The sequence below is a fragment of the Dryas octopetala genome, chromosome 3, assembly GCF_963921425.1.
Source record: "Dryas octopetala chromosome 3, drDryOcto1.1, whole genome shotgun sequence".
In the NCBI taxonomy this organism is placed as follows: Eukaryota; Viridiplantae; Streptophyta; class Magnoliopsida; order Rosales; family Rosaceae; genus Dryas; species Dryas octopetala.
This window is the reverse complement of record NC_141368.1, coordinates 10,742,451-10,765,350: the sequence shown is the minus strand read 5'-3', so window position 1 is coordinate 10,765,350 and position 22,900 is coordinate 10,742,451. Positions and strand designations below refer to the sequence as shown.

At 33.1% G+C, this 22,900-nt stretch overlaps 3 protein-coding genes across 5 annotated transcripts; all 3 read left to right on the top strand.

Moving 5' to 3' along the window:
- Positions 1 to 2,207: 2,207 nt before the first annotated feature.
- Positions 2,208 to 7,840, top strand: LOC147290794 (vestitone reductase-like). Of its 3 annotated transcripts, XR_015121268.1 has the most exons (6): positions 5,518 to 5,883; positions 6,042 to 6,124; positions 6,200 to 6,310; positions 6,559 to 6,784; positions 6,862 to 6,975; positions 7,638 to 7,769. XR_015121268.1 is itself a non-coding variant. In XM_086237398.1 (4 exons), exons 1-4 carry the CDS (start codon positions 2,208 to 2,210, stop codon positions 7,828 to 7,830), a joined length of 1,044 nt encoding a protein of 347 aa, XP_086093524.1. In that variant the 3' UTR covers positions 7,831 to 7,840. The 3 variants fall into 3 exon arrangements, 1 of the variants encoding a protein (XP_086093524.1); XR_015121269.1 differs by lacking the exon at positions 7,638 to 7,769 and having other exon boundaries at positions 6,564 to 6,784; positions 6,862 to 7,027; XM_086237398.1 differs by lacking the exons at positions 5,518 to 5,883; positions 6,042 to 6,124; positions 6,200 to 6,310; positions 6,559 to 6,784; positions 6,862 to 6,975 and adding exons at positions 2,208 to 2,334; positions 3,429 to 3,956; positions 4,688 to 4,883 and having other exon boundaries at positions 7,638 to 7,840.
- Positions 7,841 to 11,526: 3,686 nt separating this feature from the next.
- Positions 11,527 to 14,906, top strand: LOC147290793 (vestitone reductase-like). Its single transcript, XM_086234928.1, has 4 exons — positions 11,527 to 11,671; positions 13,045 to 13,569; positions 14,251 to 14,446; positions 14,562 to 14,906. The coding sequence occupies exons 1-4, from the start codon at positions 11,551 to 11,553 to the stop codon at positions 14,701 to 14,703; spliced, it is 984 nt and encodes a 327-aa protein (XP_086091054.1). The 5' UTR covers positions 11,527 to 11,550; the 3' UTR covers positions 14,704 to 14,906.
- A 465-nt stretch (positions 14,907 to 15,371) lies between these two features.
- On the top strand, positions 15,372 to 22,427 carry LOC147290792 (protein transport Sec1a-like). The gene is given in 22 exon segments (XM_086234925.1): positions 15,372 to 15,855; positions 16,025 to 16,080; positions 16,275 to 16,356; positions 16,605 to 16,683; positions 17,544 to 17,594; positions 17,715 to 17,811; positions 17,908 to 17,940; positions 18,016 to 18,141; positions 18,321 to 18,512; positions 18,610 to 18,693; positions 18,803 to 18,901; positions 19,188 to 19,264; positions 20,017 to 20,113; positions 20,253 to 20,378; positions 20,464 to 20,559; positions 20,666 to 20,782; positions 20,907 to 20,987; positions 21,262 to 21,470; positions 21,775 to 21,865; positions 21,962 to 22,051; positions 22,373 to 22,402; positions 22,404 to 22,427. Coding segments are annotated over 22 exon segments (2,016 nt in total). The 5' UTR covers positions 15,372 to 15,776.
- The last annotated feature ends 473 nt before the right edge of the window (positions 22,428 to 22,900 follow it).

Sequence of the window (22,900 nt, the reverse complement as noted above, 5' to 3'; positions counted from 1 at the left end):
ATCAGATTAATTTGAAAATTGGCGCGACCATTTGATTTGGAATAATTAAGATGAATATATAGATCCTGATCTCTCTTGAAAATCTAGTATTTTTGGGGTTATGATAACGTTCCTCCATTAAACAAGTAAAGGTATCTAATTATAGGATATATCGGTTATATATTATAATTTTTTCAATATAAATGGGTCTCATTTTTACTTAGAGAGATAATACACATGTGATGTCAAAATTTGTTCTCCCTAACATTATTGGTGCCTACAGTTATATATGTGTGTGTATGTGACATTATGATCCATTATTAAGATGGAATGATTTGAAAGCATGAATTGGACTATCACATCAAGGTTATAATGAGAAAGTAAATTATTATGCATTCAATCGTTGATGTGTTAATTAATAATTCATCGCAATGATAGAGCAGTTTTGCTCACCTCTTTTAACTCAGGTGTATGCTCACCTCCCATCTAAAATACTGCCACGTGTTTAAAAAACTAACCATGAGTTAACTATTGTATTTAATTATTTATGATGTTATAATGATGAGAGAGAAAAATAATTTGACAACTCCTTTCTTATTTTATTCTTATCTTTTATTACTCAACTTTTTTTTATCACCCGTTAATTTCTCTTTTCTCTTTTATTTAATTATTTCTAATAATTTTTACTTCTTTTGTTTTTTTGCTCTTCTCCAGTACGCCTATAGTATTCAAAAAATTACATTCATTTTTTTGGGTCTTCTTATGTATACACATTTATCTATTTTTTTAATTAATTAAAAAATAAAAATATTCTAACAACACATTTGCAATTCGAACAAAAAACTCATTTGCAAAGTTTAATCTAAAATGTTGGCCAAACAAAAATCTAAAACAACTCATTTACATACATAGAAAATCCAATAAAAAAGTTACATGAGTTAAAAAAAAAAAAAAAATTATGTCGTTGCAACTATTCTTCTCTCTTCAAATGCTGCAACACCTTGGATTGACCTAAGAATTTGTTTGATCTGAAAAGGTCATATATGAGACAAGAAAGAAAAATTCTTAGGCAAAAAAAAAAAGTGTTGTTGGATTATTTTTTTTAATTAATTAAAAAAGTAGATAAAAGGTATATACATGAGAAGACCCAAAAAAATTGGATGTGGTTTTTTGGGTACTGGAGGCATACTAGAAAAGAGCAAACAAAAAAAAAGCAAAAATTATTAAATGCATGTGGTTTTTTAGATACTAGAGGCGTACTTGAGAAGAGCAAAAAAACAAAAGAAGCAAAAATTATTAGAAATAATTAAATAAAAGAGAAAATAAAAATTAATAGGTAATAAAAAAGTGGAAAAAAGTTGAGTAATAAAAAATAAGGATAAAAGTAGAAAAGAGTTGTCAAATTATTTTTCTCTCTCATCATTATAATATCATAAATAATTAAATATAATAGATTAACTCATGGTTAATTTTTTAAACACATGGCAGCATTTTAGATGGGAGGTGAGCATACACCTGAGTTAAAGGAAGTGAGCAAAACTGCTCTCTAATATATATATCAACATATACTTTAACTCTTGTGTCGAAATAGCCCAATTGAAAAGGCGGTAAATTTACTTCCTCTACACCCAATTCGAGTTGCCCTACTCCTACAAAAAGGGAATAATTAACTCTTTAATTATAAATAGAGTCAAGCATTCTTTTTTTATTTAATCACAAATGATCACATGCAACACTTTAATTAGATTCATTAATTTAGAGCTGTAGTACTCTTAGAGGTTTCGATCATAATTAAGATTCATAACAGGTACAACAAGCTTTTAGCTCTGAGAGAGAGAGAGAGAGAGAGAGAGAGAGAGAGAGAGAGAGAGAGAGAGAGAGGTACGTATAATATTGTGTTATGTCGTTTATATCGTGGTGGGATTTGGTTAATTAATAAAGAATTTACGTAACGGGTATCTGTCATATATGTCAAATATCTACCGTACCCTCCAGAAAAGAAACGTAAAGAATGTGCAGAAATAGCTGTAATGACAATTTTACAAACTATTGACCCTTAACTAGCGCAAATAATTACTTATATATATATATATATATATCTATCCCCTAAATATATATTCCATATATATACATATTTAAGGCTTTAAGCTCCATCATAGAACCTTAATCTGCAGCTAACTGCTAGTAGTTTAATTAGCTAAAGCTGACACATAGAGAGCTACAGATCCATGGAAGAAGTCGGATCAGGTACAGTTTGTGTAACTGGGGGAACAGGATATGTAGCTTCGTGGCTTATTATGAGGCTTCTTCACCATGGTTACTCTGTTCGCGCCACCATTAGATCCAACCCTTCTGGTTCGTAATTAGAGGATGTATATATGAGCTTTTTCTTTGATTGGGTTTCTGGCTAGGTTAAATCTGCACAAGTTTCCTTCCAATTTCTTAATTTCTAGCTATATATATATTAATGTTTTTAGTTATTGTTTTTAATGAGCACGTACTGGCGCAAACCACCAAACATGCATATATGCTGCTATGTACATATACTAGCTAGTGTAGATGCTTAATTCGATGGGCTATATATGGTTAGCATCAAAATTATGCTTATTGTAAAGCTGTGTAGTAGTTTCTCTGGTCAACCACATATGCACCAACACTATATGCAGGCAAACATATATATGAGTAATATTTGGAAAGTCATTTGCAGCCTAGGTTTTTCAGTACTGGACAAAGGTTTAGTTATGTGCCATATATTAGTGTGGATTCCTTAATTGAATTTGTTTGCCAGTATTATTTAAGGTGTTAGAATGTGGAGTGTTATACATGTTGAAAAATTATAGTTTATCTAAGTTTTTATAAGGGTCTTTGACCTCTTCATCTATTACTAATTAGTTTTAGGTTGAATTAATGCTTTAAATTTCTTTAGAAAGAAAATATTTTTTTCTCATAAATACTTTTGTAGTCAGACAGTTATATGTGTGTGTGATTTTAAACTGTTGGATGAGTGAAAAACTCATTATATGAATTTTGTCTTGAAATTGTGATTAGTGAATGGAATGCAATATTCTTGAGACTCACTTAAGTTGCAGGAAATTCGTAGAACCACATAAATCTCTCATGCGCACAATCTTAATTTTTTTCTTATCTAGTTATGCTACTCCAATATGTATTATTGTTACATATATATATGGTGGGATTTCTTCTGAATCTCGGTTTGCACAAATAAATCCCAATTACTTCAGTATATATGGATATTTAAAAATCCGGATCCTAATTGTCCACACAAAAAAATTCTATAATTATGAAATTGTTATAATAATTTATTTTGAATAAAAAATAATTAGAGATGGTACTAATTAATGTAGTACAAATTAAAAATGCTATACGTACATATTTAACATTACTCATTTATTCTTTTTTCCATTTCTCTTCTACTATATATATTTTAGCTGAAAGCAAGAGAGACATAAGCTACCTAACAAACCTACCGGGAGCCCAAGACAGACTCCAAATCTTCCATGCAGATCTCAACCAACCCGAAACCTTCACCGCCGCCATCCACGGCTGCACCGGCGTCTTCCACCTCGCCCACCCCATGGACGTCGACGGCAAAGAGCCCGAGCCAACGGTCATCAACCGTGCCCTGCAAGGCACGCTGGGCATCTTAAAGGCATGCCTAAACTCCAACACAGTGAAACGCGTCGTTTACACTTCGAGCTTGGCCACAGTGCTGTTCAACAGCAAGGGCCTCAGCCAAACAGATGAGGACACGTGGAGTGAGGTCGATGTTTGCAGAAGTAGTGAGATGGTGAGCTCTTCGTACTTGGTTTCCAAGACTGTGGTGGAGAGGACGGTTCTGGAGTTTGGAGAGAAGCATGGGTTGGATGTTGTCACTGTGGTTTTACCATTGGTGGTTGGGCCCTTCGTTTGTCCTAATGTTCCTGCTTCTGTCTACATGGCAATGGCTCCAATATTTGGTATTTCATTTCTTCTTATTTACATACACATTAATAATTTATTATATATTGTATAGGATTTCTTGCTAGACTAAGTTAATTTGGTGTAACTTTTCTGCAACATGTGTATATATATATATTGTTTTTATTCTCTTATTACATGCTAAATTACCTGTTTAAAATAGACACATTAAATATATACACTCATATATAATAAAAAAGTTTTTCCATGAAAGGACCATATATTGATTATGATTATTTTGTATGAATGTGTTGTCTAGATTTAATTAACTAGTTTGGCAACATACGCAAGCATCTTATGTTGTCAAACTGTAGTAAGAAAACATACATTACCTTATATATATATATATTAAATACCTATGTGCTCTATATTGATATATTAATGAGATTAATTATTCATTATAAATTGCATTTTTATAAGAGAAATTTTTTACATACAATGAATACATACAATATATTTATCACAATAAGTGGTTAATCACATGATTGCCATGTAAGGAGTTTATTGTGAAAAATGTTATATGTATATATACATATATATACACCTGCTACATGCAAAAAAAAATTCCATTTTTTAATCCATAGAAATGAAATCAATTTACATCCATGTTTGTGAATTATGTAAAACATGATGTACCTGATTAGTGAATATGATTGAAATATTATCGATGTGTCTTTATAATTGTTGCTTAATTTGTTAGTAATTATCTTTTATTTACACATGTATTCAGATGACCAGGATCAATGTAAATGTCTTATTAGCACATATATGGTGCACATAGAAGATGTGGCAAGTGCACATATCTTCCTTCTTGAATATCCCAATGCCAAAGGGAGGTACATTTGTTCGTCGGTCCAAACAACGATTCATGAATTATACAATTTTCTTCCCGTAAGATATCCAGAACTTCAAATACCAATACCAAAGTAAGATTAATAATTTCTCCCCCAATATTCTTACAAGACAAATGTGGTCTATAAGTTGATGATTGATGTGAACTCCATAATGAATCTCGCACTAATTAACGATTAAAAATCATCGATAAAATTGATTGATATAGACTCTACAGTAAATCTCACATTAATCAACGGTTCATAATCACTCACACTCATGTAAACAACCACTACACCAAATATGGCCTATGCTCACCTTGAAGAGAAACTATTTTAGAGTTAGTGGCTATTAACATTTTTTTTCATCACTAATTAATATTTTGGTTGTTTTAAAAATTATGGTAGAGTTAATAGTTGCCTTAAGTCCCACTAATTTGTAATATAGTTGACTAATAAGTAGCAACGAAAAAATTGAAACCAAATTGATAGATTAGTGAAGATAATTATTCCTTCCCCACTCCAAATTCAACCAAAAGGGACAAAGGTGGGATTAATAAAATGTTTATAATTATTATTTCCCACTTAATACTCAACCTATAGAAATAATAGTTACAAACCCATCCCACTATTACAGCCCATTCCCACTCCTAAGCCCATTCCCACTAAAAAAAGACTCTAGTGGGAAATTTCTTTCACTTATTACAGTGTCCAGCGCACCAGGAATTTGGGTTGCACCCCTTCAGTCACTATTTAGACCTGTGTTGATGATAGATAACAAAATATGGTGATTTTAGTTTAAGGGGTAAATATGTAATTTTTCTACTTAGGGTTGATGGAGGATAAAAAACTAACTCCAGAAATTCATCTTCATTTTCTCCAAACCCCAAACCAGCCGCACCCTCTCTTCTCTCTCATCTCTCTGTCTGTGATCGAACCACCATCGTATGGTGGAGAATTCTGGCGACATTATCGCCAAACTCTTCTTCTCCTCCTCTCTCTCTCTCCCTCTGATCTATGTCTTCCCAAAAACCCAGCCATGAAGCTAGATCGAAACCAGACGAGGGTTTATACTTTGTAGATCTGAAAATACATGGTAGGTTCTGTTTGTAGATCTCTCTCTCTCTCTCTCTTCTCTCTCATCTCTTTATAGATCTCATTTTGTTCATATTTCAGGATTTTTTTTGTTTGTTTGTATCCAATTGATTAATCAACACAATGTAAATTAAATAAAAATTGTGGGTTATTTTGCAGCGAGGAGTGCAGCAAGGATGTGCCAATGGCACTAATCAGCATGCACAATTGTAGCCTTGATGCCAAAATCAAGATGCACTTGGGTGGGTTTTGTGTTGTGTGAATTGTTTGTGAATATGATTTGGACTTGCTTTGATTAATTTGTTTGATATATTTAGAGTTTCAAGTTGTGGAGAAGTCCACTGAAGGGTCGCTTCCTCGCTACGGCCAGCAGTAAAGGGACTTTGATTCGGGTTTTCAATACTTTTGATGCTTCATTGCTCCAAGAGGTATTTAAATTCATTTTTTGTTTTCTAATAAATGTATGAATATGAAATTTGAATCTGAGTTAAAATTTTGATTGTCTGTTCATGTGGTTTTTGATTTTAGTATGTGAATAGGGGGTGTGTTTATATCATAAAATCAAGTTTTGATGAACATGTCTCATCGTTTTTGCATGAACATCATAAAAATATATGAATTTTTGTAACCACTACAAAATATTTGTATTGAAGAAATGACTTGTATTTTTATGAAGGTTAGGAGAGGAGCAGACAGAGCAGAGATTTACAGTCTTGCTTTCTCTTCAACTGCGCAATGTCTTGCCGTCTTGAGTGACAAGGGAACCTTCCATGTTTTCAGCCTAAAGGTTGATTTAGCTGGATCCTTGGGGGGCATTGATAGATCAAGCAGTGCACTCGAATTCAGTCATATTCATCCATCAGGCATTTCACTGAAGTGACTAAGAAACCTTTCACAGAGAGGTATTCCTTGTTTCCATTTGAGTGGCTTTGTACAATTTTTGTCTCTTCTGATATTGTTGTATGTATGTTTTCTGCAGACCAAAGGCAAAGAGAGCCAAGACAGAAGATTGTGAAGAAGGGCAAGGATCCATACAATTTATGCATCTTTTGATATTGCTGTATGTACGATTTATGTATCTTCTAATATAAGTGTAAGTAGCAAGTTGATTTTTATTCAATGAAATTCACATTTCTGGTTGCTTCTATCTGATTAATAATGGATGAGTTAGAATCTGCAAATAGCTCATCAAATATACTAGAAATAGCAGCAAAAACCACTGGAATTATGCATTGCAATTAGCAGCAAAATCATTTGCCAATTTATCAAATATAATTCAATCTCACTCTAATAAAAAATTGGTTGAAAAAGGCATTTTGATTAACACCAATACAGCAACATTTCCATCAATGGTGATCCCCTATTAGCAACTATCTGCAACATTGGTGGAGCCACAAGCTGTCAGCAGTGAAAGACAGTTCTTGTCTCCAAACTCCACCATTCCAAAAAAAGGGTTTGCTTAGCCACTTTGCCACCCCATTCTGAACAACTATCAGCCTAAAGGTGACTGCAGGGTGGCAATTTCTAAATCACAACCAATGATAGTGATTGTTGCAGCAATAGCTAACAGAAAAAAATAGTGATGATAAGGGGGAAATGGTGTAGTGAACTTACTCACACTCATGTAAACAACTTACGCTAACAAAAAGTCATTCTTATCAATATAATTCATGCTATGTTATGATAATGTCAACAATTGTGAGGCCTACTCACTCTTTTCTTATAACCTTTCTCTTTTTAATTTTCCCTTTTCAGTCACTTAAAGGAGATCAAAGGCTACAAAGGATCAAATGTGTCATCAATGAAACTGTTGAATACTGGGTTCAAGTTCAAATACGGCCTTGGTGAAATGTTTGATGGCGCTATTCAATGCTGCAAAGAGAAGGGTTTTCTTAAATTCATGTTTGGTACAAAGTACATAGGATTGCAACCCTCATCCTGTGAATAACTAATTTTACTTTTACACCATCTTAAATTCGATTTGATTTTTATTGCTATTCATGGGTCCAGCGGGATCAACTTAGCCAATAATGTATTCCAAATAATGTATTGGGTCCAGCGGGATTTTCTATTAAATTTGTATTCCAAATTTGAATTTTGAATAATGTGTCAATATTTTATTGATCTATACATGGTCCAATTCTAAAGATTATTTATTTCACAATAAGTAAAACATTAATGTGTGTAATGACACATCATCTTAAATTAAAATTTGAAATATAAATTTAAAATTTCTAATATTATTGGATGTATATATATATTATTTAGTTATTTATAACAATTTAAATTTTTTTGACACAATAATTGTCTAACATTGTAAGAAAGCAGTTTTGTTAATTTACAGTAGGTCTATTGTTAGCTCATTCCTGCTATCTACAAATAAGCTTGTTTTTTTCTTTTTTTCCCAAGATTCAAACCTAAAGCAACATTTGGCCCATTCCCATTCCCATTCCACCTCCGACTCTTTTGTCAACTGATTTTTGTTTGTTTTTGGACAACAAATAATACAAATAAAAACCACACGCAGGATTCAGATAATCTATTTATTTATTTTTATTTTTTGAGAACTATCTGTTTATTCTTTTTCTACTGGTTTTTGCACAAATTTTGATTTTAGTCATATATTTATTATTTAAGGGTAGAGAGCAAAAAAATAAAATAGTTTCATAACACTTTATTAGTGTGAATGAAGCTACATAAACTCTTAAATTTATATTACACATTTATTTAAACCATCTTAGAATCCAAATCCACACAAACACATTAAAAAAAGCTCAAGAATGTGAGACACACGATCTAAATTTTAGTATTATCAAGGAAATGACCAACATGGGCTAAATAGTATATATAACATCACTAATCTTTTTTTTTTTTTCTTTGAAAATCAGATCCTAGACAAGGTATTAAATTTTGAAATTTTCGGCAAAATTTTGTCGAAAATTTCGTTTTATTGGGCTTCCGAAATCGAAACACATATTCAACAATTTTTCGTGAACTTTTCGCCGAAATTGAACAAAATTATCAAAATTTCCACGTCAGCAATTAATTAATTCATATTTTCTATTTTTTTAAATTTGAAAATTCACCAAAAATAGCTCGAGACTCTAAATAAAAATTCACCGAAAAATTCTACGGACTCGTATTGATGAGCACTAATTTCCTATGACCTCAAAATAGTCAAATTTCTTTCAGAAAATTATGAAAAATTCTACTCTCATAATTTAATTCCGAAAAAAATAATAATCGCCAAATTCTTGAATTTTCCTTTTCTAAAATTCATTTCCACACAACTAAGTTCTAGAACCACAATCAAAGATCTAAGTTAGTTAAAATAAACTTAAAGAAATTTCTAATTCCTTTAAACAAATCTTAAAACAAGTTTGAAAAATTTAAGTAACAAAATTATCATAAGCCAAAATTTGGGTTGTTACACTTAATGAAGAAAAAGCTTGGCTGGGTGAGAGGCACGGGAAAAAAGAAAAGAAAAAAGAAAAGGATTGAAGAGAGAGGCACGAGGAAAAAAAGTAAGGAAACAAAAAAAAAAAAAGGGAGGGGGGTTTGGGCCTTTGGGCAATTGGAAAGAAAAAAAAAGTTTGGAGTTTCGTTTAGTTATTTTAAATCTTAAACTCTAATACATTTCTATATAAAAAAATAATTAAAAATATCCTAAAGGGCCTAAAACTTAATATCATAAAAAATATAGAGTATATAGGATTTAATGTATAGATTATAGAGTATAAAGAGTATTAGAGTATATAGAGTATTAGAGTTTAGATTTTAGTGTATAATTAAATTATACAGCATAAAGAATATACTAATTTTATTTATTCATTACTAATTTTATTTAAGAATATTTGTTCCAGCGAGCATTATATTCACTTTATATCATATAAAATCTACTATATAATTTGGTTTCTTCAATATTTTTTTATCAATTTAGTAGATAATATGTTAAATAAACATATGGCAAAGTTTTATTAAAAAATTTCGTATTTTAATAATAATTTTTGTTGTCTTTATTTAATTTTTATCAAAATTTAAAAATTTTTATTAAAATTTTCATCAAAATTTTCATTAAATTTTTTTTGAAATCCGAAGTTTAGTCCTTCATGCTAGACTTATCTCTTTATCTCACTCTCCCTATAAGTCCACCAACAACTCCAGGACAAGTGGCTCTAGTTTGTATGAACTGTCAACAACAACTTTTCTTTTTACCCTTGCCCTTTTTTCTTGGTAATCATGGTTGGTTTAGGGGGGAGCCCTCTTTATTTTCCACTGCTATTAATTGTTTGTTTTGACTAGCTACTTTGTAATTAAGGCATGCGGCATGCCATTGATTGTTTTGACTAGCTTCCTTGTAACGCATGCGGCATGCCATTGATTGTTTTGACTAGCTTCCTTGTAACGCATGCGGCATGCCATTGTTTGTTTTGACTAGCTTCCATGTAAACAAAGGGAAAGTCTAGCTCGTTTCTAGTGTATTCAATTAGGATTTTAAATGATTTTGATAGAATTAAAAAATTTGGTGGTATTTAATTAAAATTTTTAAAGAGTTTATAAAAGTCTGATGGTATTTAATCAAAACTTTTAAAAAGTCTAGGGTATTCAATTAAGACTTTTAGAGAGTCTATAAAAGTGACATAATATTCAAAAAGTCATTAACTTTATTAAATGATAAACTTTAAAAGACTTTCATGGACTTTATAGTGTAAATTATGTTATATCAAAGTCAATAATTCTTCAGCGTTTCCCCTGCAGATTTCAAAGGATTTCAAATATTAAAAAGCTATTAAAAAAGTGATATTTTTTTATTTTTTTTAAAGAGTGATGCTAAACCCCCTAATTTTATTTCTTCACCCACCTCTTAATTTATTTTTTTCTAATTACTATATCCTCTTATATTAATTTTTTTTCTCTTATATTAATTGACTCTTCATCCTGGGTTGGAACCAACAGCGTTGCCACAATGCAATGTAACAGCACGATATTCAAACCAACCACTTCATAGTCTTTAAGTACTCAATAAAATTACAAGATTATATATTCATAATATGAGAAATATATAATGTTACCACCACATCATATAATGTTCTCAACCTGTTAATTCAATTAGACAAATTCTAACAACTCGTTAAAACACAATATTTGATAGTCTAACAACATAAAAACATAAAATTCAAAACACTTATAATAAATTATAAAACAAAATAATTTTGATCCCTACAATTTTAGTCTCAACTTTTATATTATTTGCAATATTAGAACAATTTATAACATATGCATCTTGGTCTTGAAGCTCATCCCACGGAGGACAAAAAATTAAAAAACATATTAGAGAAATCCTAAATAAATAATAAAAAAATATATCAAAGTTATTAAAAGTTTATAAAAATCCTTAAAAATTCATGAGAAAAATTAAGGAAACTCTAAATAGAATTTTGTTAAAGTCTATGTAGAATTTATGAAAGTCATTAAAAATTTATTAACTCTACTAAAGTTAATAACTTTTAAAAACTCTACAAAAGTGCGTTAAAATCTTAATTGAATACATACTGACAGTGAAAGGAATTCCCCACCTAAATAAGATGGGGGTGACTGTATATATATCTTGAGAATGCAATGAGCAAATGAACCAGACTTGGGAAATTAAAGGCACAGAGAGATCGAGATGGAGGGAGAGAAAGGCACAGTGTGTGTAACAGGTGGTTCAGGGTTCATAGGGTCCTGGCTGATTATGAGGCTTCTTGATCATGGCTACTCTGTCAATACCACTGTTAGATCAGACCCAGGTAAAGCCCACTTCACTTGCTTGTCAACCCGTATATTTTTAATGGAGGTTTGCTCTTCTGCATGTGTGCTATCTTGTGGGATTTTCATTTTCATAAGATCAATGTGAATTGTGAAGTTAAAAAATTGACAAATTTAAATGTTGGTTATTGACTAGTTGATTTTGTTTATGTTTAATTGTTTATGCACCATGTTTATGGGTGTAAATTATTTGTTGGGTCATACTTAAATATAAATTTTGTTTTCCTTTCGGACAAAAGAAGAGAGTAGACTCCCTTGTCTGTGTCATATTTAAATTGTGAAGTATTATTGTGTCACAAGGTCCAATTAATCATAAGTTTGTTGAAGTTGTGTAACTTGATACAAGTCATAGATGTCCACCACATTCATGGGTAGAACTATATATACTCCACGTACTAGTCCATATTATGGTGCGTGTACCCTTAAAAGCATATAAGGATCAAAAAAGTCTGTATCATATACAATATCCCATGTTAGCATTTGCCATGAAACAAATCTTACACCGTAAAAGTTGTTGGATTTGAATTTAAGTTTACAAGTAATCTCTCACACACACAATGAATGAAAGATACAAGTTAAGCACAGCAAGCACAAGAGAAGAGAAAAATGCAGAGAGAGTTGAGAGAGAGTATTTTCTGGTGTGTAGTGAAAATCAGTAAATTTGATCTCACCTTCTCATGATATTTATCAAGTTACATAAAGTACTTTAACACACAAATATCTTGTGGAAGTGATCTCAGCCACTATGTGAGCTTGAGTATCCAACCATCCAACTTAGAAGTCTTAACAACTAAGAAATAGCATAAAGCAAAAAATGCAGCAAAATTCTGTCCATTAAAGCTCGAGCTTTGTTCAGCAGAGAATTTAGGAGCTTGAGCTTTGTTCAGCAGAGATTTTAGAAGCTTGAGCTTTGTTCACCAGAAACATATATATGTCATGGACGCTGTTTGACAGAGACATTAATTTCATAAAGTGACAAAAAAATCTGTATATAAGTAGGTGGTTAACTACTAGGAGCACTGAACCTTTTAAGGAAAACTTGACACCTAGATAGGTTTTTAGGTCTAATCTCACCCAGATGATGGATCTAGATGGTTAAATTTGAGATAATATTGGTGCATGAGCCATACTATAAAGCTTATTCATGAGGATGTTTGTTGCCATCCAAGCCTTATGAAACAGCTCTTAGTATATCTGTTTATGTTGTTCTGCTTCACACATAACACACAGAAACTCAAGTTTGGCTCAACTTTAGTGAAGCCTTTACCCTCTTTCTTTTGTCTTGTTATCCAAGGCACTTATTTAGTGTGTACATGAAAAGCAAATCTTGACAATTTTTTTTACAACATACCAGAACAAAAAAAAGATGTGAGCTTCCTCACAAGTCTACCAGGGGCGTCCGAAAGGCTCCGAATCTTCAACGCGGATCTCAGTGAACCAGAAAGTTTCAGCACAGCCATTGAAGGATGCATTGGAGTGTTCCATGTTGCCACTCCAGTTGATTTCGAAGACAAAGAGCCTGAAGAAGTAGTGACCAAAAGAACAACTGATGGAGCCCTTGGCATTCTAAAGGTGTGCCTAAATTTGAAAAAAGTGAAACGAGTTGTATACACTTCTAGTGCATCTGCTGTCATGGTTAGCAGCAAGGATGTAGAAGAAGTGGATGAGAGTTTCTGGAGTGACATAGATTACATTAAAGCTGTAAAGCCATTTGGAGGCTCATACATGATTTCAAAGACATCAACAGAGAAGGCAGTTCTTGAATTTTCGGAGAAATATGGATTGGATGTTGTGACAATAATTCCTTCTTTTGTTGTTGGCCCCTTCATTTGTCCCAAGTTCCCCGGCTCCGTGCAAACTATATTGGCTCTGGTCTTAGGTATGTATAGCTTGTCATGGCCAATAAACACATTTTCTTTGGTTGCATTTGCAAAAAGATCTAGCATATCCTATATGAATTATATTTGAGCAAACAACATACTTTGCCTCTTATTTAATGTGAGACTATGCTAATTAACATCTTATATAGATGCATGTTTTGAGACGTCGATCAGTTTAATTAGCAAGGTATCTATTCCTCAATGCAAGAAGGACTTTATATGATTTAGGCCTTAGAATTAATAAGTACTTTAATTTGTAAATGTCTTTCTGTGTGTACTTTCTACATACTCTTTGGTAATTGGAGACAAATAAAAAACAAGTTTAGCTCATTTAAAGTAAACTCGATCTTTAGTTCATTTGTAAATGGATCCTAATTTTAGAAATAGAATATTAAATTGTAGAATTCAATGTTCCATTATTTCCTAAATTATCTTTATCATTCTTTAAGAATTAATGCTTAGAGTAAATTAAATTCATTTCCAACTCCTCTAGTTTTGAGAGAATTTGGAAATGCTTACCTTTTAAGACATTTGGGAAATGAATTCTGCAGATAGAACATTCCAAACATGAAAACAAAGGATGTAAAATATAAATTAATCTTTTAAAAGTTGAAGAATTTATCTGATCCCAAAGTCCAAACACACTCTAAATAAGCTTCTTTGTATCATGTTTAATGCAGGTTACAGGGATCAATATAGTTTCCTTACCAATACGTCTATGGTGCATGTAGATGATGTTGCCAGAGCTCACATTTTCCTTTTTGAACATCATGATGCAAAGGGGAGGTACAATTGTTCATCAGATGTCATAACGCTTGAAAAAATGGCCGAATTGCTTCATGCCAAATACCCGGAATATCAGATACCCTCAGTAGAGTGAGTTAAACCATTCTTCTTCATTTTACTTGAGTCTCTTTTTGTGTCAGTCCCAAAATTGAAAACAGAAATGTCTTTTTCTTTTTTTCTTGGTTGGTTCTATCTTTTTGTGCAGGTCCTTAAAGGAAATTGAAGGTCATAAATTTCCTGGTCTGTCATCAAAGAAGCTCTTGGATTCTGGTTTCAAATTTAAGTATGGGGTTGATGAGATGTTCAGTGATGCAATTCAATGCTGCAAAGAAAAGGGTTATCTGTAGTTCCTTTCTGGCATTATAAGTTTTATTATGATTGAATAAGGTTCATATATATATATATATATATATATATATATATGATTCTATGCAAGTTTGAATAAGTTTGCTACTATTACAGAAGATCATCCCCATGTTGGATGGGAAAGGAACATTTTATGTTTGATACCATTGTGTGCAGTAAAAAATTTGGGGTCTCTCAGTATGAATGGAATGGTTGACATTTGAATGGTTATTGAGTGGTGATGACCAACAAAAACTAGAATGCAACTGCATGTCAATATGTAATATTCATGTGTTAAGAGGTAAAAGCTTGCCCTTTCTTTAGGCAATGGTGAGAGTCTAGAGACTATTAATATTAATAGCTAGGGAATGTTCAGATTTCAACTTTCAAGTTCAGTATTGGGCATTGGGTGGGTGTATGCACATTATCAAAGACAAAAAATGTAGAGGACTGGTGAGAATCTTCTTCCAATCCTGTCCATTAATAATTTTTTCAAAAGAAGATGTTATAGAATCGAACTTTTGTTTCTACATTTTTTATGTAAAAGTTAGAGTATTTAGCTTGAAATCAATTGAAAATTAATAGAAAGACTCAAAATATTGAAACATTTAATCTAAAACTAATTCACAATGTGTGGGAAGATGTATATATAATAGGTCACACCAATCAATTCACAATTCCCAAAAAACTGTATTTAGCAAAATTTAAAATTTTTAAAATTAAAAATCAATTTCTGATTTCATTATTTAATGATCAAGGATAATTTGAAAGAAAGAAGCCGAAAACGACGTGGCGTTGCAAATTTAGTAGTAATTAAACGAAGCCTTTGCTCGTCCGTACAGAGTGAAACATAAACTAAATTAACGTTCTATTTGACACGTCCAAGCACCCTGTAACGATCTTCTCATCTTTCCCGCTCCTTTCTCGCCCTCCCCTCCCGAACTCAACTGAACCCTCTCTTCTCTCTCCCTCTCTCACTCCAGATTCTGAATCGTTCAGCAATTTATATTCTATTTTTTTCGTTGTTGTTGAATTTGAAACCATATAATCTGCTGCTGCTGCTGTTGCTACGACGATGTCGTTTTCAGATTCTGATTCGTCTTCTCATGGCGGAGCCCCAGAGTACAAGGTTTTCCGTCAATTCAGCCGCGACCGTAAGATCTCTCTCTCTCTAGAACCATCCTTTTGCATTCGTTCGCGTTCTTTCTTTTCAGTTTGATTCCCGACAAATTGAATGAGCTGGGAAACAAACGGCATTAAGGCTCTGAATTCTGGTTCCCGTTTTGTAACTCACATGATTTTATCTTTGAATTGGGTTTGTAGGGTTATTGCACGAAATGCTTGGATCAACCAGAACAGAGGGTTCCAAGTCTTGGAAGGTGTGTTCAATGCAGTGTTTTTATTTTAATTTGTTTTAAAGAAGTTATGCTTCTTTTGTTTTTTACTTTTTTGTAGTATTTTATAATTATTATTCATTTGGCTATGTGAAACTTGAAATATTTACTGTGGAATGACTTTGGATTTATTATACTGTGGTTGTTTTAATCATCCTTATTTGAAATTTTTTCCCCAGGTGTTCATTATGGATAAAGTAACAGTGAAAGTCCTGTCCCATTCATGTAAAATGGCAGATATCACAAACCAAGAAATTTCATGTGAGCACAACTTTAAATATGGAGAATGTACATTCTATTCTTGGGCTTGTTGATTATTCCAATGAACCAGCAACATTTCTCAAGCAACCAGTTAAATGTTGGAGTCAACTGAGATGGCTACGTTGTACATATATATCATTGTTTACTATCTCTGCTAAGACATCTTTAGCTAAATATTGTCATGATGTGTTATGCTTTTTATTGTTAATTAGTTGGAATGACTAGAAACTGATTCTCTTTTATTGCAGTGGTGGAAGACCTTTTCCGGAGGAGGGAACCATTGCCATCCATGGATGTTGTTTATTTCGTCCAGCCATCAAAAGAGAAGTACAGTATTCTCAAAACATACCATCATTAATTCTTTCCTTATAATTATTTATGCTTCTACAGAAAACTATGGAAGACTGTTGATCTGTAGTAATAAATTTTCTAAAGAATGTTTATCAGTATAAATTTTATAGTAAATTTCTCATCTTGTAAATATGAGACACATGAAATCTCAGCATCAGATTTCATTATGGCGCAATGTGCTTGCCACCATGCAAAGACTTAAGAATGCACATTAATAAATAAACCAATTATTTTCCTTAATAAACTTTAGGATCCACAATTGCATTCTTTTTCTTACTTTACCAACTTCCAGATGAAACAGAAGAGGTGTGAGAAGTTTCATGAGACTGGAAGGCTATTTGTAAGAACTAGCCAGGAAACCAGTGTCTTGTACCTTATATTGTGAATAGTTAAAAGCTACTTGATGTTTGGACCTCCAGCATCACCACCCATTGTTATCCTTACTTTGTTGGAAAATTGTAAGCATTTGCCTTTGTGTAATACTGCTACAATCTGAAAAATATTTTTTTTCGGCCTGATAATTGTTCGCTAAATCACTTGTATAAAACTATGTTAAAACAATATTCCACATACTTCTCAGTTATAATTTTTTCACTCATCTTTTTGTCTATTAATTGAAGATTGGGAGCAGCTTATCTAAAGTTGAATTTGGTTGCTAGTTTTGATATGCACCTGTGAATGCTTGTAGTTCTAAACTCCCAAAATCCATTTTCCTTGTTCCTACCTTTTCTGTTTTTTTTTTGCCCCTTAGTCCTGCTTATTCAAAAGTATCCAAATTTTACAATTTCATTTTTTGCTTGGAGTATTTTTTAACCCTATCTTTTACTACCATGCAGTATTGTCATGTTCTTGTCTGATATGTCTGGAAGGGAGCCTTTATACAGGAAGTATGAGAAGGATTCCTGTTTTTTAAAATTTTAGCTTGTATCACTTATATGTTCAAAACAGCATTATTCTTATTGTGGTTTTCTGTTGTTTTCTTGTCCATTTTCATTTCCTGGTTTCAGAGCATTTGTATTTTTCAGTTCACCTATCCTGAAGGAATTAGTAAATCACATAAAGTGCGATACAAGTGTTTTACCCCGCATAGGTGCATTGAGAGAGGTATTTTCCTTTGTTATTGCTCGGTACCTATAATGGTTCTTTTGATTTTCAATTCAAATTCTTGTCTGATCTTTTTTCTTTCTTGGAAATTTGCAGATGAATTTGGAATACTTTCCGATAGATAGTCAGGTATTTTTGATAATATTTGGTCTCTCATTGTTTATGCATGATAATTCACTATTCACTGAGATCCCTTTAATGCAGGCCTTTACCACTGATCAAGATAGGGCATTGGAGGAGCTCTTTGGTGATGTTGGGAATTCTCACAAATTCGATGCTTGCTTGAACACAATGGCAACTCGACTGGCCACTGTTTTTGCTTCAATGAAGGTGTGATTTTTATAATTTATAATGTTGTTTGGGATTGTACCTTATCTTACATGTGACCTCTACTTAGCTGCTGTAATTATAGTAACGACATAGTTGGTTACTTTTTTTTTTTTTGGAAACAATGAGTTTTAAATATTCTTTTTGGCTGAAAATGTCTAAACAAGTTTGCATTGTCTCAGGAGCTTCCAATTGTGCGGTACCGTGCTGCCAAGACACTGGATGATTCCGAAGAAGCAACGCCTCGTGATTTAGTTCCTAAAAAGCTTGCTGCTGCTGTTTGGGACCTCATTTCAAAATATAAATCTTCTATTCCCAACTTTCCACAGGATGAAACATGTGAGCTGCTCATCTTGGATAGATCTATTGATCAGGTTATTATTCATTGTCCTGTTCTGGCCAGCCCTTTTTACTTTTCCTGTATGCTCTTATATTTTGATTTGTTGAATGTGTTGGGACTCGTTTGAATAGATTGCTCCTGTCATACATGAATGGACATACGATGCTATGTGTCACGATTTATTGGATATGGAAGGAAACAAATATCTGCATGAGGTATGCCTTGCTGTTACTTTTTATAACTTTTCTGTTTTGTTTTGATATTTATCTCTAGTTGCATTTTTTTCTCTCCCTAGATACAAGAATAACAGATACTGTGTATTAGGTTCCTAGCAAAACTGGTGGGGATCCTGAGAGAAAGGAGGTCATTTTGGACGACAATGATCCAGTCTGGCTTGACCTTCGCCATGCACACATAGCAGATGTATATTTCATGATTTCAAACTTTTAATTAACATGAGTATAATATAAGGGATCCAGATCCTCTGCTAGGTGATGCTAGTCTTTTAATCTTAATCATGTATTTATTATTCAAGGGTAGAGAGCAAAAGATGAAATGGATTCGTAGCACTTTTTTGGTGTGAATGGAATTACATAAAGCCTTGGATTTATATTACATGGTTAGGATTAAAACTAGCAAAGAAAAACTAGCAGAGAATCCAAATCCTATTATAAGTGTGAACACTATAGTCCACTAACTGAAATATCAGGCTAGTGAACGGTTGCACGACAAGTTTACCAACTTTCAATCAAAGAACAAAGCTGCACAGCTCCAACAGAGTGCCAGGTTGGTGCTAGTCGTCTAATAGGCACTCTTCGGAAATTTTTTGCCATATGTAGAAAGGTTTTCTTTTATCAATGCTGTCTTTGTATTATTGCCAGTATGATATGATTAATCCATTCACCTCCCTTGTGATTTATCTCCCTTCATATGCTTCATTACTGCTCATTTCCAATTCTGTCTTGATCATCTTCTATTGCACTTCATATTGTTAAAATTTGATTGAAGACCTTTGACATCATGGTTGTATGGTATTTCTAGCATATCTAGACCACATAACACCATGAAAATAATCTGTACTCTGTTAAGAAGCCATTGTTGATAAAAAATAATACAAATCATCACTATGATTACATAATGACTTTATTGGTTTACTATTGTTCTCAAAAGTTTAAGTTATTAGGATGAGGACCAACAATTATTTTATAGTTAATACTCCTTTTCATGTGTTGCCTCCCACAACTAAGACCCAACATGTGGACTTCAATATAAATTATTACCAATGAGAAATTTGTTGGTTTACCATTGCTTGCAAAAGGTATTAGGATGTGGTCAGCAGACTCAGCACTTGTTTTTTTTTTTTTTTTTTTTCTATACTATCATTCTTGTGATTATGGTTCTTAAAATGTAAATCATATATCATAGATCTTGATCATATATCTCATGTAACATGGTGATAATATTCATATTTTAAGTTTTTATGGCTCATGTAAGATTGTTGTCATACACTTCTAATGTAGAAGATTGATTTTATGCAGAGAGGGCAATGAATTATCTACACGGGACTTGCAGAAAATGGTTCAAGCTTTGCCACAATACACTGAACAAGTTGAAAAGCTCTCTCTCCATGTTGAGGTTTGCTTTGATTATTTTGAGGCATTTTGTGTCTTAATATATATGCTTTTACTTTTAAGAGCGTCGTAAAAATGATACCAGTAGTTTTAACCTTGCATGCTGTGATGCTGATTGTTTTTGCTCGATTGTTTCGACTCAGATTGCAGGGAAAGTTAACAGAGTTATCAGGGAAATGGGACTTCGAGACCTTGGGCAACTGGAGCAGGATCTTGTGTTTGGAGATGCAGGAGCCAAGGAAGTCATCAACTATCTGAGGGGAAATCAGGTGATGTAGGGTGGACATGTAGTTCACTCCTAAGTACTTATTAATACCCAAATTCTCTTAATGGGAGACTCTTCGATTTATGCAGGATGCAACTCCTGAAAATAAGTTGCGTTTGTTAATGATTTATGCATCTGTATATCCTGAGAAGTTTGAGGGGGACAAAGCTACTAAACTAATGCAGGTAGCTACAGCATTCAATCCACGATTTTTTATGAGGGAATTACTATATTTCCCCAATTCTGATGTTTAATTGAGTTATGTTATTTGCTTTTGTATATTTTACTTAGTTGGCAAAATTATCACACGAGGACATGAAGGTTGTGAGTAACATGCGATTGCTTGGGGGATCATCAGTTGCCAAAAAGACATCTGGTAGCTTCTCGCTGAAGTTTAATAACACAAAGGTGAGCACATCTAGTTGTGGAGATGCTTATTGAAGATGATTGGTGTAGGGTCCTGTTTCAGAAAACAAGCCGCTGACAGAGTAAGGCTGATATCAGTTTACAAATATTCTTGTTTTAAAATCAGACGAAGCAGGCAGCGAGAAAGGATCGGACGGGTGAAGAGGAAGAAACATGGCAACTATTTCGATTCTATCCCATGATGGAGGTACATACGCTTGAACATCATGCAGACCTCTCCACAATGGTTCAGATTATTAAAATATATTGTAGGGATGGTTCCACAATGGTGTCCTTACTTTTCTTAAATTAAGAGCATCCTCATTAGAGAATTATCCTATACATATATATATACATGAGCCTTACGGAAATAGATGGAAAAATTTATTTCCAAAACATGGACAAATTTGAAGTTGACTTAGATTAGATTGAATTTATGATGCATCTAATGAGCAGTATCTGATTACATGATTTTGTTGCAGGAGCTCATTGAAAATCTTAACAAAGGTGAATTACCAAAGAATGAGTATTCATGTATAAATGAACCTAGTGCAAATCCCAAAGGGGGCAGCCAGAGAGCCATCCATAGTTCATCAGCACAGACAAGTCAATCTACCACTGCTCCTCATTCAATGAGATCAAGGCGAACTGCAAATTGGGCACGGAAGCATTCCGATGATGGAAATTCTAGGTAGCCTCACAGTGCCTACATCTAGTTGGGGTTAATGTGCTCATTCCCTACTTGAATGTGAAGGGGAGGGCATCTGTTGGATTTAATCTTCTGAGATTATGCTAGATATGGTCATATCCCATGTCACTCCAGCATTTGTTTGTAATATATCTGAAACAAGATTTATATTATCTGGTTCTAATTTTTTGTTGTTAATAGCACTGCAAAGGTATTTTTTGTTTTTTGGAAGATGTGAATATGGCAACTTTGACCTGCTTAACTCTTGGATATCAACTAATTATTGCTCTTCTGCTACCTTTTGTAGTGACTCGAGTTTGAGAGGTGCATCTACTGATTACAAGAAGATGGGGCGACGTATTTTTGTATTTATGATTGGTGGGGCAACTCGCTCTGAGGTAGATTTTGTGAAAAGCTTTTCTGCTTGGTTTCTATATCTGCTGCATAGGTGCTTTTAGATCTCTCTCATGGTTTTATCTTGATGCTATCATCAGCTACGAGTTTGTCACAAGCTGACATCAAAATTGAGAAGGGAAGTTATCCTGGGTACTACTAATCTCCAAGAACCCCCACAGTATATTACGGTATATAATGCATATACTATTCATCATTTCCTTTGTGGAATCACACCAAACACTACTTCTGCAGTCCAGATAGGACTCATAAGAATAAGGAAACCTGGAAAATGCTTTAGAACCTAACTCATTTCCCAAAGTTTTTCGCAACTCCCTCACATGAGGTGGGGCCATGGTTTTGCGGGACACACGTAAGACCCACTTCATGTGAGAGAGTTGGGGAAAAAGTTGGGCACTATAGCATCTTCCGAAGAATAAAGATTGCACAACATATTCATAAGAGTTGCAAGTGTTTTATATAGTTGCTCATGATTATTCTGTATGTTGCAGAAACTGAAGCTGCTGTCAGCAAAAAAAATATAATTTTGATGACCTTAAAATCTAAGTTACAGTGTCAGTGGATGCCCAAATGCACCTTTGCTATTTGTAAGCAGGTTGGCCATCTTGGTTAACTTTAACTATGCATAGTTTGAGCATAAAAATTATGATGCTGTGTTGATTGAGAAGGAAAACAGTGACAATGTTGCTTTTTTTTTTTTTTTTTTTCTGCAGATTCACCACCTGTTGAAGGATGGTTGTGTACCAATTACATAGAAGAACCAGTTTTGTAATGATTCAACCAGTAATCTCTGTTCATATCAGAAAGGCATGGTGGCTTCTACATATTAAGGAGCCATTAGGATGCTGCATTGGAATTGAATCAGCTCACTGTGTTATATATAAAGATTTTGAAGGAGTTCATTCTGTTCTTGTCTGCACCTGATTGAAATATGGGTGTTTCAGATTTTTGTGATATCAATTATCTTTTCAAACTACCTCATTGGTAATGGTAATGAATTTTTGTAATCACTCGCTCTA